The sequence below is a fragment of the Malassezia restricta genome, chromosome IX (genome assembly GCF_003290485.1).
Source record: "Malassezia restricta chromosome IX, complete sequence".
In the NCBI taxonomy this organism is placed as follows: Eukaryota; Fungi; Basidiomycota; class Malasseziomycetes; order Malasseziales; family Malasseziaceae; genus Malassezia; species Malassezia restricta.
Genome location: NC_040201.1, coordinates 58,667 through 71,862, shown reverse-complemented (window position 1 = coordinate 71,862; position 13,196 = coordinate 58,667). Strand labels below are relative to the sequence as shown.

Below are 13,196 nucleotides of genomic sequence, written 5' to 3'. Positions count from 1 at the left end.
GAGAAGAGGGCGCGGATGCATCCTCTGCACGACCGAGATGCTGTCCCATCGCACCTCACACGCACGGGCCGTGGTGGATCGGACGACGTGCGAAAAAACGGCGTGCGATGTCTCGACGCAGTGGAGGACCGACTGGCCATCGCCACCCGGGTCGTTTGTCATGGACGACGTGTATCGAGCTTGGGCCACGTGGGAAAAAGAACGCACCCAAGAGGCCCAGCAAGTCTTGCTGGAACGAGCCGCGGTGGCATGTGCTCAGTTTCGGGCATGCCCCACCGAGCACGATGCGCCTGCCGTGTGGGCATGGGCCATGCGCGTCGTGCGTGCGTGGCTCGACTACGAGGGCCGTATCGATCCACGGAAAGAGGACGTGCGTGAGGCCCGAGCGCAGCATGCCGACGTGGTGCGTGCCACGCTCGGCATTCTGCGCAATGCATCCCTATCTGACGACTACGCGTGCCAAGCGCTGGCGCACACCGACACGCTGGCACAGCTGTGTGCCATGTGTGTCGCGTACGAGCGCATGTCCGAGCCAGCTCTCCTCGTCATGATTCGCGTCCTGACACAACTACTTGTCAATCTCGTGACGCGACACGAGGCTGTTCGCGATACACTATGGACACTGCTAGCTGTGCCGCCCAACGAGGCCGGCGTGGCGGGCGAGACGATCCTGCGGCTGCTCTCCAGCGCCGACGATCGCACGAGTCTGGCCGCCCATGTATTCCTGCTGAACAGCGCAGCGCCACACACCTGCCACAGCCTCGTGCACACTGCGCACGGCCGCCGCGTCCTGCAAGTCGTCCTAGCCTCGTATGACGCGGCCCTCGTCCACGAGGCGTCCGATACCTTGCACGTGATCCTAGCCTTGTCCAGCCGGCTCTGTGCGCATGGGCATTGGGGCCCTTTGCTCCAAGCGCTTGGGCCCACAGAGGATATGAATGCGAGTCAGCTGGCTCTGGTGCGTACACTCATCGACAACATGCACATGAACGAGGAGGGGGTGTTGGCGAGTATGATCGCGTGCCTGGAGCCGCTGGCGCGCATGGTCACGGATCTCTCACGAGCTACGACACAATGCCTCGCCACGATCCAAGCGGATCCGGCGCAGGTACCACGCCTCGTGCGAGCGCATGTGGGGCTCCTGGCGTTGCTGGAGGCCGTGCATGTGATGGCGTTGCACGCACAGGAGACGCCCTCCAACGAGTCCACACGCATACTCGCCGACATGCGCTCGTCCGACATGATCCACGCCTGCATTGAGCTCCTTCGCGAGGCACGGGCCTTTGTGCCGCCACGCCCGCCTTTCCAGCCAGCAGCTCCCGCCGTGCAGGCGGACGCGCACGAGCGGCCGTCTCAGCTCCATACACCGCAGCCAGACGATGACCGACCGGGTCTGCCGTACCTCAAGCGCACTGCTCTGCAGGTGCTGGGCACGCTGGCATTTCATGCGAAGGGCACGTCGTGGGACGATGTGCATGCATTCCAGGACCGCGTTCGCGAGGCTGGCGGCCTCATTGAGGTCCTGTCGCTCACGCAGCTCGACGAACTGAATCCGTACATCCGCGAACATGCCATTTTTGCGCTGCGAAACTTACTGGATCGCAACCCCACGTCGCAAGACCACGTCGCACAGCTACGACCCCATACGTAGATGCTGCAGTCCAGCACCGAACTTGGATGCACGCAGAGCGCGGCGATCCTGTGCCATGGCATCTTCAAACGAATGCATCGAGCGAATGTGGGAGAGCATATCCATCGACGTAGCGACGTGCATATCGTCTCGCAGCTGCCGGCGCTTCTCGGCAAGCACGTCCAGCGTCACAGACTGAGGGCGTCGCTCCGTAGGCGGCACATCAGGTCGGACACGCGGCTTTCGAATCGCCGCAGCGACGTGCCGCTCCTGCTCCTTGGCCCGCTCCGTCGCCTCACGAGCCTTTTCCTCCCGCGCTTTCTCCGCCTCGTGGGCGCGACTCTCGCGCACGCGCGCGGACTCGGCTTCCACGGCAGCGGCGCGCTGCTCTGGCGTAGCATCCTTGGCCCGCGTCGGCGTCGGCTGCGTCATGGGCCCAAACAGCTGGTCCCATCCGCTCATGTCATGCGCAAACCGCGCCTCGGGCGGCGGTCGCGTGCGTGGCTTTTTGGGAGGCGGTGGGGGCGCCGACTCTTGGGTGGGTGCCGACTCTGGTGCAGGTGCCTGTGGCGCGACTGGTGGCGCATCCGCAGCTGGCTCAGCGGGAGCGCCTTTCGGCGATGCCCCGGGACTGCTCAGCTCCGACCCCGAGTCAAAGTCGTGCATGGCGACGAGCTTCGCCAGCCGCGTGCCGCCGCTCCATCTCTTATCACGTGATTTGGTTCCTAGCGAGCTCCGCCACCGCTCGCGCTCTTTTCCTCCCTCGGAGGCATGGTACGTGGCGCGCCGTGACTGACATGCACAGTCGTTCCCGCGTTTGCTCGCGCAGATTGCGTTCACGGGATCGCGCATTTTAGGGCGCGCATTCATGGAAGCTGGCCGTCAGGCCGTGCGCAGTACGTATACATGACTGACATGACAGACGTTCGTGCTGGACAAGTCGAGGGCGCCGCAGCGGCGGCGAGCGCGCGTGGCGGTGCATCTGCACCGTCCAACTCACTGACCGTAACGCATCGCATGGCGCTCGACGAAGCACGCATGATCCTGAATATGCAGGGCGACGTGACGCTGCCGCCACGTGGTCAAGGCATCCCTGACGAGGTCAAGCGCGAATTGGTCGAGCGCTATGAACGCCTGTTTGTGATCAATGCCCCGCCTGCGCCCAAGGGCAAGCAGGGCGGCGGCCAGGGGTCGTTCTATATTCAGTCGAAGATTGTGCGAGCGCGCGAGCGCATCGAGGCCGAATGGGCCCTCCAAGCCCCTCCGCCTCAGGCGTCGTAAGCGGCGTCGTGAATCGCCACGCTGCGGCCGGATGGATCGCTGTGGTAGTGTTAGATATCCGCTCATACATACGTACCTGGCACAGCCCCAATCACCACGTGGCACCCACCGCACGGCGGTCCGAGCGGCCGCGTCCGAGGGGAACGACGACTCGAACAGCTCGCGAATCATGTACGCCTCCTTGGTATCGGGCGTGTCCACCGGGTAGCGACTCTCGCGCTCGGCAAACTTGTCGTCGCTGACGACACGCTCGGCATGCTCCTTCATGCCGTCGATCCACGAGTAGCCAACGCCGTCACTGAACTGCTCCTTTTGGCGCCACAGGATGCTCTCGGGCAAGTACGGCAGACTGTCTTTGACAGCGTGACCCGCCTCGATATCGTCGGGGTGCACGTCAAAGGCCTTGCGCAAGATGTACTTTTCCATGTACGGCCGGCCATCAGCGTCGCGCTGCTGCAGACTGCCCTTGGAAAACTGCTTCTGCGCCGGATCCAGGTTCATGCACACGTCCAGGAACGCCTTGTCGAGGAACGGCACACGCGCCTCAAGGCCCCAGGCCATCGTGCTCTTGTTCGCACGCAGGCAGTCGGCCGTGTGCAGGTTCTTGACACGCTTCACCGACTCCTGGTGGAACGCCTCCTTCGATGGTGCCGCGTGGAAGTACAGATAGCCACCAAACACCTCGTCCGAACCCTCGCCTGAGAGAACCATCTTGACGCCTGTCGCTTTGATCTTGCGCGAAAGCAAGTACATGGGCGTCGACGCACGTACCGTGGTCACATCGTACGTCTCCAGATGGTACACGACATCCGCCAGCGCATCCAGGCCTTCTTGCACCGTAAATGTGTATTCGTGGTGGAATGTGCCAAGGAACTCGGCCGCCTGACGCGCCGCGAGCAGGTCCGGCGAGCCCGGCAGACCGATCGAGAACGAGTGCAGGCGCGGCCATGCCACGAGCGGGCGCGAGTCGTCGTCCAATTTTCGCATCTTGTGCTGCGGCTCGGCCTCCGCAGGGCGTGTCGCATGATGCGCTGCGTCAAGCGCGGACTGTTGTGCCTTGGCTTGCTTGGCCGTCTCGCGCGCGGCAATGGCGGCGATGAGCGACGAGTCCAGACCACCACTTAGCAGCACACCGTACGCCACCTCACTCATCAGGCGCTTGCGAACAGCTTGCTCCAAGGTAGTGCGGATGAGCGCGAGGTCAGCGGGTGCCGAAGGCGGCTCGGTTTCGTCCGTGCCGAACCAAGACGGCTGGAAGTACCGCACGAGTTCGTCGCCTTTTTCGCGCTGGCTGTCGTAATAGTGGCCCGGTGGGAATGTGTAGAGACGCTCACACTCTTTTGCGATAGCCTTGAGCTCGCTCGTAAAGTACAGGGCGCCTGGGTACTCGAACGTGCGACCATAGTACAGGGTCGTGATGCCGATCGGGTCGCGCGCCGCAATCACGCGGTGCGGATGTACCCGCGTGTCAAGCAGGATGAAAGCAAACATGCCGTCGAGCATGTTCACGAAATCGAGGCCATGCTCCCGATACAGGTACAGGATCACCTCACAGTCGCTATCCGTCTTGAACTCGATCTTTTCCGAGAGCGACGCGCGCAGCTGGCGGTGGTTGTAGATTTCGCCATTGACAGCGAGGAACAGCTTGCCGTCGTCACTCACGAGCGGCTGCGAGCCCGAGTCGACGCCGACGATCGCCAGACGCTCGTGGCAAAGCACACTGCCACGTGCTGGCTTCTGCTCGTCGCCTTCGTTGATCACGACGCATCCCGACCAATCCGGCCCACGGTGTCGGATCAGCCGCGACATGGTCAGCATCTTGGACCGGTATGCCTGCGCATCCGGATGATGAATGCAGCCCAGAATTCCACACATGCTGCGCAGGAAAAAAAGGCCACGGTGGGAGAAGAATGGGAGTCACACCCCTCGCCCACCTGGGCACGTGATACACGAACGTCGCGGCGCAGCCAGCGCCGCTTTTTTTCGCGATGCGCCACGTACGTCAGCTGTACCCACCTGAGGTGGTGGTCATGGCGTCGGCCGCGTCGGCCGCGCAGCGAGGCGGCGTGTTTGCTATAGACCCGTCGTCGGCCACAGCGGCGCATGCGCCTCTCCTGCACTGGAAGGGCGTGGCACAGCCGGCGCGGCACGGCGTCTCGTGCACGGCGTCGTCGACGCATGCAGCGCACGACGGCGGTACGGGTGGCACTGTCTGTGCGATCGAGGCCGACAAGGCTGTGCTTGTGCTTTACTCGTGGCAGCGTGATCAGCCGATCGCGCGTATCGTGCTGCCGCAGAAAATGACGTGTGCGTCACTGTCGCCGCAGGGCACATGGGTCGCCACAGGCACCGCGGACGGCCGTCTTTTCGTTTGGGACGTCGCATCAGGGGCTTTGCTGACGTCATTCGAGGCGCACTACCGTGCGATGACGACGATTGCGTGGACGAGTGACTCGGCCGCGATCGTCACAGCCAGCCAGGACACGCGCGTCTGTGTGTGGAGCTGGCCGAGTCTGATGCAGCATACCGACCTGACAGGGAGCAGCTCGCCGGTCGCCCCGTATGCCACGTGGTCTGATCACACCCTGGATTTGACGGCCGTCCACGTCACCCCCGGCGCCTTTCCCCACCACGTCCGCGTGTGGACGGCTAGTCGGGACCACACCGTCAAGGTGTGGGATGCGGGCACCCACATGCTCGTATCGACGTACGCCTTTGACGCGCCGATCACAAGCATCGCCGTCGACCCACTCGAGCGCTATGCGCTAGTAGCCGATGAGCGACGGGTCATGCGCCTCGACTTGTATGTCGACGGCACGTTTCGTGGCGGACGCGCATCGGCGGGTGTGAGTGTGCGTGTGCAAGATGCACCGCATGTCGAGGTAGGCGCCGGTGTCACAACGATGGCTATATCCGTCCATGGCACGCATGCTGCGATCGGTACGTGGCATGGCACAGTCCCACTTGTCGATGTCACCACGCTCCAGACGATCCGCACGCTTGCGCCGCATGCATCCTCGCGTGATCCTGCACCGACGCCCGTCACGTACCTGCGCATTCTGCCTCGTCCCACGGATCTCGCTACGCATACCCAGCTACGGGCCAAGAAAAGCGCGACGGACAGCGTGTACTTGGACGCCCTGCCTATGCCGTGCGTCGCACCGCAGTTTGAGCGCACCATCCAAGTGCCTTCTCACGCGTGGATGCGCCTGGGGCACGTGGCGCTCGATGAGGCTCCATCCGACGCAGGAGAGATGCTGCCCGCCGAGCCAGTGTCCTTGACGGCGCCCTCGGTACCTGCGTCCGACGAGCGCCTACATACCCTCGAGGCACAAGTTCAGCGCGCCAAGGCGCTGAACGACGAGATGTGGCAACGCCTAGTTGAGATGCATTCACGCACGGTGTAGCCACGCATACGGCCATACTTGGCGGTAGCAGTACACGATGCGATCAAGCGTGCCGCGCGCTACGCCGTGCGTTGCATAGCGCCCTATGGCCCAGGTGCCTAGTAGCAGCACGCCCGCCAGAGCCAGACCGGCTTGCATGGCCGATCGCGTGCGTGCACAGCGTCTGCGGAGCTTGGGGAGGCCGCCGACCATGTGCACGGCGCCCGCCACGCAGAGCCATGTATAGAAACACCACGTCACGATAGGAAATGTCTGCAGACCCGCGCCGACATGCGCCATATCGAGCTCGGAGGGCGACAAGTGGGCGATGGGGGCGCGTGACGTCATGGGCACGAGTCGATTCAAGCACACGTGCCAGGCCACGACGGGCATGAGCGCCAGTCCAGCAAGGGCATGCCACGACGTGCGCTTCGGCGGACGCAGCCACCTTCGTACGGCCGAGGCACCCAGATGCACGCCCATCGCGCCCCACACGACGATGGGCTCGAGCAGAGCCTGTTGATAGTATTCGCGGCCGAGCAGCATGGTCTGGTTCGCCAGATCGACCCCGCTCGGGCCAGGTACGAGGGCCGCGACGACCGGCGCAGCCAAATGCACTATCAGCACACTTCCGACCGTGGCAGCCGATGCACTCTGTGCCAACGTGGCATACCGCCACAAGCGCTCCTGCGTCGCGGTCGCCATAGGATACGTGTCCCTCCACTTCCATGCCCCTGTATCCTTTGTTCGGTGGGGCCATCACTGTGTCCCTCGATGGCGACTACCTCGACGCGAGTGACATGCGGCAGGTGCCAGACAATCAAGAAGTGCTCTTGTCGCGCACAACGAATTTGAGTGTGATTGTCGAGGTGCTGCAGTGCGTTGCGGCGCACACGAGCGCTGACGGCATGCGGCAGGGTGTGCATGACCATTTTGACTCGCTCGCTCATGACAACAGTGCACAGCAAACGAAAGTAGAACGTGTCGATGCAGTAGAGTGTGCATCGCGAGCAGCGGGCGCCACACCGACGCCGTCCCTTTTGCACGGCACTCAGGTGATCCCCAAGTTTGGCAAGGTCCAGGACCTCGATACCGTGCACGTCTATGTGGCCCTGTGGCGCTTGCCGTCGAAGAACGTGGACTTGGTCCTCTCGGTGAACGACCCTGAGCCGAGCTGCACGGGCTGGGACGCCGTGCACCGCGCAGCGCAGTCCCTGCGCATCGTGGACTGGGGTCTCTTCCCCTAATGTAGGTGTGTAATTGATGATAGGGCCCCGCCTTCGTGACTGGGTACGTCTTTCACACTCCTTATCATGGCCCCGGTGCAATCGTTGTGGCTCCGCTGTGAAACCAAGCCGGCCGAGCATCGCTCGGCCCTGACGCCAACTACGGCCAAGAAACTCATCGACGCAGGCTTTGACATTACCGTCGAGCGCGATCCGCAGCGCATCTTTGACGACAACGAGTTCGAGGCTGTCGGATGCCACATGGTCAACTATCACTCGTGGGTCTTGGCGCCGCGCACGATGCCCATTCTGGGTCTCAAGGAGCTGGACGCGCCTGGACCGGACTTGAAGCACACGCACATCCAGTTTGCGCACTGCTACAAGCACCAGGAGGGCTGGGTCGATGTGCTAGGTCGCTTTAAGCGCGGTGGCGGCAAGCTGTACGACCTCGAGTTTCTGGAAGATGAGAACGGTCGTCGCGTGGCTGCTTTTGGCTGGCATGCCGGCTTTGCCGGTGCCGCGTTGGGTCTGCTGTCGCTGGCTGAGCAGCTCCAGGGCCGACGCCTTGGTCCGCAGGCGGCGTACCCGAACGAGGACGAGTTGCTCAAACGGACGCGCGCGGCTGTCGAGGTGATCCGCGAGCACCGTCAGGACAAGCGCGTCACGGCGCTCGTCATTGGTGCGCTGGGCCGTTGTGGCCGTGGCGCCATCGACTGTCTTGTCAAGTCAGGTGTGCAGTTGGACGACGTGGCGCGCTGGGACTTGCAGGAGACGTCAGCGAAAAGCGGGCCGTACCAGGAGATTGTGGACTCGGATTTGTTTATCAACTGCATCTACTTGTCGAAAAAGATTCCGCCGTTTGTCGATGCTGCTCTGTTGCAGCAGGCGGGCTCGAACCGCCGACTCGGCACGATTGTGGATGTCAGCTGTGATACGACGAATCCCCACAACCCGATCCCGATTTACTCGGTCAACACGACCTTTGAGCGTCCGACCGTCGGTGTGCCGGGCGTCGACGGCCTCGAGGTCATTTCGATCGACCACCTGCCGACACTGCTGCCGCGCGAGTCGTCGGAGGCGTTCTCGCACGACTTGCTCCCGTCGCTCCTGCAGCTTCCCTACATCCAGAACGACGAGCATGCCCTGGATGCTTTGCAGAAAGAGCACGCCGAGGGCCAAGGCGCCGTGTGGGCGCGTGCGGAGAAGCTGTTCCAGCACCACATGGCAGACGCTGTGGCGCACGGTGCGTAATCTAAAAGACAAACACTTGGTCCGTGTCCTTGTACACGCCTGCTGAGACGGGGAATTGCAGAGCGGACAGGTGCTTTTTCATGGCCTCCATCATGGGTGGTGGGCCGCACATGAGGATGCGGCTGTCGGCGCTGGCGGGCGGGAGGTGCTGGGCGATGGCCTCGCGCGTAATGAACCCGACGCCGCCGGTCCAGCCCGTGGGCGGCGGCGTATTAAGGAAGTAGTGCACAGAGAATCGGTGCGGGTATGTGTCTTGCAGCGATGTGAGTTCATCACGCAGCAAGATTTCGTCTTCGGACACGTTTGCGTAGAGCAGCGAGAACTGCGTCTTGTCCTTCGGGTCGCGCAGGGCCGCACGCAAGATCTGGAGGCACGGCGTAATGCCCGTGCCGCCAGCGATCATGCCGATCTGCTGAGCCATGTTGCGTGCGTAGGTAAAGCGGCCCTTGGGCCCTCTCATGTCGAGGCTCTCGCCGAGCTGGAGGCGATCGAAGGCGCGCGACACGTTGCCCTTCTCGTACGTCTTGACGAGAAAGTCGACGTGCCCAGTCTCAGTATGGTCCGAGATGGGTGTGTAGGACCGGACCATGGGCTTGCCGTCGATGGACGCGCGAATGGACACGTGCTGTCCGATCGGGAGGCCCAACTGGTGCGGGATCGCAAAGCGGTACACGCTGGACGAGTGCGACACGCGTGTGCGCTCCATGAGCTTGAATGCGCGCCATTCGTTCTGATGGAGCGCCGGCGGCGTCTGAAAGGCGCCGAACCGGTACAGCAGCGCAGCCGAGCACGCCAGCCCTACCACAAATGCCACGATGACGTGGGGGTCCGTGAACGCAAAGGCGTCGTGCATATCTTGCAGAAGCCAGTGCATGTGTGCGATGGGGCGCGTAAGTATGCGCGCGATCCAGGCGCACAGCAGAAAGGTGGCCACCGCCGTGACGAGGGACAGCAGCATGCCAAGCGCCGCGTCCACGTCACGCGTGTGTGATCGACGCGGGGTCGCCACATGGGGCCACGTGGTGGCCAACCCCCACCGCGGTCGATGGCCCGCTGCGTCGCGAGGGGCGATCGCCATGACGATCTCGACGCTGGGCATCCTGGTGCATGTGACGCCCACGCTCGTGGGGAATGCGTGTCGGCACTATGTGCGCTTTTTGCTCGGCTGCGGGTGGTGTGCGCCGCGGGAGTCGGCGAACGAGTTTCTGTATGACCAGCTCTTCCACCTGATTTCCAAGCTGACCATCTATTTGACGCACCACACGGCCGAGGACGTGCAGAAGCTGACGGACCAGCTGGTGCCTGTGCCGCCGTGGTGCTATGATCAGCAGGTCATGATCCCGCTCGAGTGCTGTCACAAGTCGGCGGCGCTCCTGCAGACGTACTTTGGCCCCGAGATGATGCAGTCGTTTATCGGGGGTCCGAGATGGTGGCAGATGCGGAGTCAGGCGGGCATCCCGGCTGACTGGATCGCGCACTACTCGGACTACCACTCGGCCATGGCGAAGCGCGGGCGAAAGGGGGGGTACCACACGTCGATGCTGCACCGCCTGACGCGGCACACGGCGCGCGTCAATCCGCGGCATGAGCACCCCACGGAGCCGGACCCGCATCTCGTGCGCGAGGCTGGGCGCTTTGCTGATACCACCGAAGAGTCGGAGCGTCTCTCGCGCATCGTGCTGTACATCCACGGCGGTGCCTACTACTTTGGCTCGGTCAATACGCACAAGTACATGATCCACCGGCTCACGACCAAGTTTGGGGGCTTCGCGCTCGCCGTCAACTATCGCAAGGCGCCGCAGTTTCCGTTTCCGTGCGCGATCCAAGACTGCCTCGCTGCGTACTTGTACCTGATCGATCCGCCGTCCGGCGCACCTCACCCCCCGATTGATCCGTCGCGCATCGTTGTCGCAGGCGACAGCGCTGGCGGCGGACTCGCACTCGCGCTCCTCCAGCTCATCCGCGATCTCGACTTGCCGCGGCCCGCAGGCGGCCTGCTCCTATCGCCGTGGAGCGACTTGACGCATTCGTTTCCCTCCATCTTGCAAAACACCAAGACGGATTACATTCCGCCGTACAGCTTCCTCCACCGGCCCAGTGTCTTGTGGCCGCTGCCGCGGGACGCCGGGGCGTTTGTGCGCACGACGGGCCTGCTGCGCCGCTTTCGCGGCAAAAAGGCGGGGCTGTCAGTCGAGGCGAGTGGCCCATGGCATGCGCGGCCGCTGTACATGACGCAGGCGGATGGCACGGCCGCGCCGATCAAGTCGCAGATCCAGCTGTACGCGACGAATGCGCAGCTGCGGCACCCGCTCTGCTCCCCTGCGCTGGCCGGCAGCCTCGGCGGCCTGCCGCCGCTCTTTGTGCTCGCCGGCGATGACGAGGTGCTGCGTGACGAGATTGTGTACCTGGCGCACAAGGCAGCGAACCCGGCGGCGTACCCCACGAATCCGGCACTGCTGCGCGAGTTTCCGCAAACGCGCCGCGCTGCTGAGCGATACACGACGCCGACGGACGTGCACCTGCAGGTGTTTGATGGCCAGTGCCACGTCTTTCCCATGTTTATGTACACTCTGTCTGCGCGCTACGCCTTCCGCGCGATGGCCTCGTTCATCAAGCGCGTTACGGGTGCGCCGTGCCAAGCGAGCAGTCCTGTGACGCAGTCTTGGGGCAGTGCGCCTCCGGGCAAGAACAAGTATGCGGCCCACGTGCCGCTCGAGCGCCCGCACTTCCGCGACCACATGATCCGTGAGCGCATCGCGCGCGACGGCGATGTGCGCCCGATGGAGAGCGTGGAACAGATCCCGTGTCTCAACCTGCCCCTGTCGTCCATCGGCCTGATTTATCCCGCGACGTACGCACGCTTCCGCAAGGGCCACACGATCTGGGATAACAAGTACCATCGCGATATCAAGCGCATCAAAAAGAAGCGCGCCCGGATGGAGCGGCGCATCACACGCATCCTATCCAAGGCGCAGACAGAGGGCCTGCTGGAGAACCACGGCGACATCGACACTCACGGCACGCGCTGGACAGATCTCGGCACGTACGGCCCCGCTGACCTGCGCGACGAGACACCGCCGCCCTCGGCCATCGTCGCACGCCGCGATACCCCCGATGCGTTGGCCCTCCTCAAGCTCGGTCTGCACCTGCGCGCCAAGCGCCGGCATGCCCAGAGCCCGCATGACCGCCCGCCTGGCGGTGGTGGCCAGCAGCGCCGCTCGCTGGCCGACGAGGCACCGCGCCGCGCCTACTCGATGGGCGAGCATGTGCACACGGACGACGAGCGGCCTGTGCCGCTCGATCAGTTTGGGTGGTGGCGCTCGCTACTCGTGCGCGGCCGCCCGTCTCGCTCGTAGTTGTATATCCAAGATCCGCGTGAGCAGTTTGGCGTCGCCACGCTGCGCTTCGAGCATCTCGATCAAGGTCGGCACGTCCAGCGTGTACTTGTGCGAGAGGCCCTCGATGTACTGCCGCACGTACTCGCGGCACGCGTCGACGTCGCCCGACGCACGGAGCATGAAGGGCACGAGCTGCCGCGGCGACGCAAAGCCATAGTCCGCGCACAGCTCCCACACGCGCGCCTCGTACAGCGCCCGCGCGCGATGCCGCTCGGCGCGCGAGGGCGGCGAGGCAGGATGCCGCTCGACCGTAGGAGACGGCTCCTCAGGGTGCACGCCTCCACGAGCCAGCACCTTGGCGTCGTGGTGACCGCTGCGCTGCCCGACACGCACGGACTGGGGCGTGTGCGTCGTGGATTCGGGCGTGTGTACGGACGAAGGCGATGGCGAAGGCGTCACGTCAGCCGGTGCCTGCGGCACGTACTGCTCGAGGGCCCGCTCCCACAGCATCCCACGGAAGCGCTCGTAGTATGCCTGCCACATGTGCTCGGGACGCGTCGGCACCTTGCTCGCGAGCTCTTGCCACACAGACAGGGGGACGTCGGACGACTCGAGGGCGTGCACGGCGTCGTCCGATGCCTCAAAGTGCGATGAATGCAAGAGTTCGACGAGCGCATCGACCAGCATGCACACATGCTCAGGACGCAAAGACGGCACGGACGGCGTGCTCTCTGGCGCCGCGCCGTACTGTGCATCGAACGCCGAGAGCGCTTCCTCGTCCAGTTCTTCCTCCTCGCTGTCGTCGAGCACGTCGGGAGGCGGCGCCTCAAAGAGGTCGGGGCGATCCCGCAGGTTCTTTTGCAGGAACGACAAATAGCTCCAATACGTATGCTTCGGATACTCGTTCGCCAGCGCGCGTGCGATGCGCGATACATTCAGCGGCTTAGCTTCCAGCTGGATCAGTGAGCGGATGTGCGCGAGGTCCGCGTCATCATAGTGGTTCCGCCCCACCACACGGCCCGTCATAGCGGAGCGAGACACGCGCCGTGGCGACGCGTGGCCCCTGGTCTCATATCACGTGATG

General features: G+C 63.8%; 11 protein-coding genes across 11 annotated transcripts; 6 read left to right on the top strand and 5 right to left on the bottom strand.

The window, feature by feature from the left end:
• Nucleotides 1-37: 37 nt before the first annotated feature.
• MRET_4342 (spinocerebellar ataxia type 10 protein domain protein) lies at nucleotides 38-1,651 on the top strand (the record flags this gene model as incomplete). Its single annotated transcript, XM_027630969.1, has 1 exon — nucleotides 38-1,651. One exon carries the CDS (start codon nucleotides 38-40, stop codon nucleotides 1,649-1,651), a length of 1,614 nt encoding a protein of 537 aa, XP_027486761.1.
• MRET_4341 (OmpA-like domain protein) lies at nucleotides 1,634-2,296 on the bottom strand (the record flags this gene model as incomplete). The annotated part of the gene is made up of 1 exon (XM_027630968.1): nucleotides 1,634-2,296. One exon carries the CDS (start codon nucleotides 2,294-2,296, stop codon nucleotides 1,634-1,636), a length of 663 nt encoding a protein of 220 aa, XP_027486791.1.
• A 105-nt stretch (nucleotides 2,297-2,401) lies between these two features.
• MRET_4340 (mitochondrial import inner membrane translocase subunit TIM16) lies at nucleotides 2,402-2,911 on the top strand (the record flags this gene model as incomplete). Its single annotated transcript, XM_027630967.1, has 3 exons — nucleotides 2,402-2,404; nucleotides 2,436-2,526; nucleotides 2,553-2,911. 3 exons carry the CDS (start codon nucleotides 2,402-2,404, stop codon nucleotides 2,909-2,911), a joined length of 453 nt encoding a protein of 150 aa, XP_027486719.1.
• MRET_4339 (asparagine synthase (glutamine-hydrolyzing)) lies at nucleotides 2,899-4,786 on the bottom strand (the record flags this gene model as incomplete). The annotated part of the gene is made up of 2 exons (XM_027630966.1): nucleotides 2,899-2,950; nucleotides 2,988-4,786. 2 exons carry the CDS (start codon nucleotides 4,784-4,786, stop codon nucleotides 2,899-2,901), a joined length of 1,851 nt encoding a protein of 616 aa, XP_027486783.1.
• Nucleotides 4,787-4,899: 113 nt separating this feature from the next.
• MRET_4338 (pre-rRNA-processing protein IPI3) lies at nucleotides 4,900-6,318 on the top strand (the record flags this gene model as incomplete). The annotated part of the gene is made up of 1 exon (XM_027630965.1): nucleotides 4,900-6,318. The coding sequence occupies one exon, from the start codon at nucleotides 4,900-4,902 to the stop codon at nucleotides 6,316-6,318; it is 1,419 nt and encodes a 472-aa protein (XP_027486785.1).
• MRET_4337 (uncharacterized protein) lies at nucleotides 6,304-7,002 on the bottom strand (the record flags this gene model as incomplete). Its single annotated transcript, XM_027630964.1, has 1 exon — nucleotides 6,304-7,002. The coding sequence occupies one exon, from the start codon at nucleotides 7,000-7,002 to the stop codon at nucleotides 6,304-6,306; it is 699 nt and encodes a 232-aa protein (XP_027486717.1).
• A 23-nt stretch (nucleotides 7,003-7,025) lies between these two features.
• On the top strand, nucleotides 7,026-7,544 carry MRET_4336 (Ran-interacting Mog1 protein; the record flags this gene model as incomplete). Its single annotated transcript, XM_027630963.1, has 1 exon — nucleotides 7,026-7,544. The coding sequence occupies one exon, from the start codon at nucleotides 7,026-7,028 to the stop codon at nucleotides 7,542-7,544; it is 519 nt and encodes a 172-aa protein (XP_027486776.1).
• Nucleotides 7,545-7,610: 66 nt separating this feature from the next.
• MRET_4335 (saccharopine dehydrogenase (NAD+, L-lysine forming)) lies at nucleotides 7,611-8,774 on the top strand (the record flags this gene model as incomplete). Its single annotated transcript, XM_027630962.1, has 1 exon — nucleotides 7,611-8,774. The coding sequence occupies one exon, from the start codon at nucleotides 7,611-7,613 to the stop codon at nucleotides 8,772-8,774; it is 1,164 nt and encodes a 387-aa protein (XP_027486754.1).
• Nucleotide 8,775: 1 nt separating this feature from the next.
• MRET_4334 (cytochrome-b5 reductase) lies at nucleotides 8,776-9,732 on the bottom strand (the record flags this gene model as incomplete). The annotated part of the gene is made up of 1 exon (XM_027630961.1): nucleotides 8,776-9,732. The coding sequence occupies one exon, from the start codon at nucleotides 9,730-9,732 to the stop codon at nucleotides 8,776-8,778; it is 957 nt and encodes a 318-aa protein (XP_027486729.1).
• A 118-nt stretch (nucleotides 9,733-9,850) lies between these two features.
• On the top strand, nucleotides 9,851-12,130 carry MRET_4333 (lipase esterase family protein; the record flags this gene model as incomplete). The annotated part of the gene is made up of 1 exon (XM_027630960.1): nucleotides 9,851-12,130. The coding sequence occupies one exon, from the start codon at nucleotides 9,851-9,853 to the stop codon at nucleotides 12,128-12,130; it is 2,280 nt and encodes a 759-aa protein (XP_027486753.1).
• On the bottom strand, nucleotides 12,098-13,138 carry MRET_4332 (uncharacterized protein; the record flags this gene model as incomplete). Its single annotated transcript, XM_027630959.1, has 1 exon — nucleotides 12,098-13,138. The coding sequence occupies one exon, from the start codon at nucleotides 13,136-13,138 to the stop codon at nucleotides 12,098-12,100; it is 1,041 nt and encodes a 346-aa protein (XP_027486713.1).
• Between the last annotated feature and the right edge of the window lie 58 nt (nucleotides 13,139-13,196).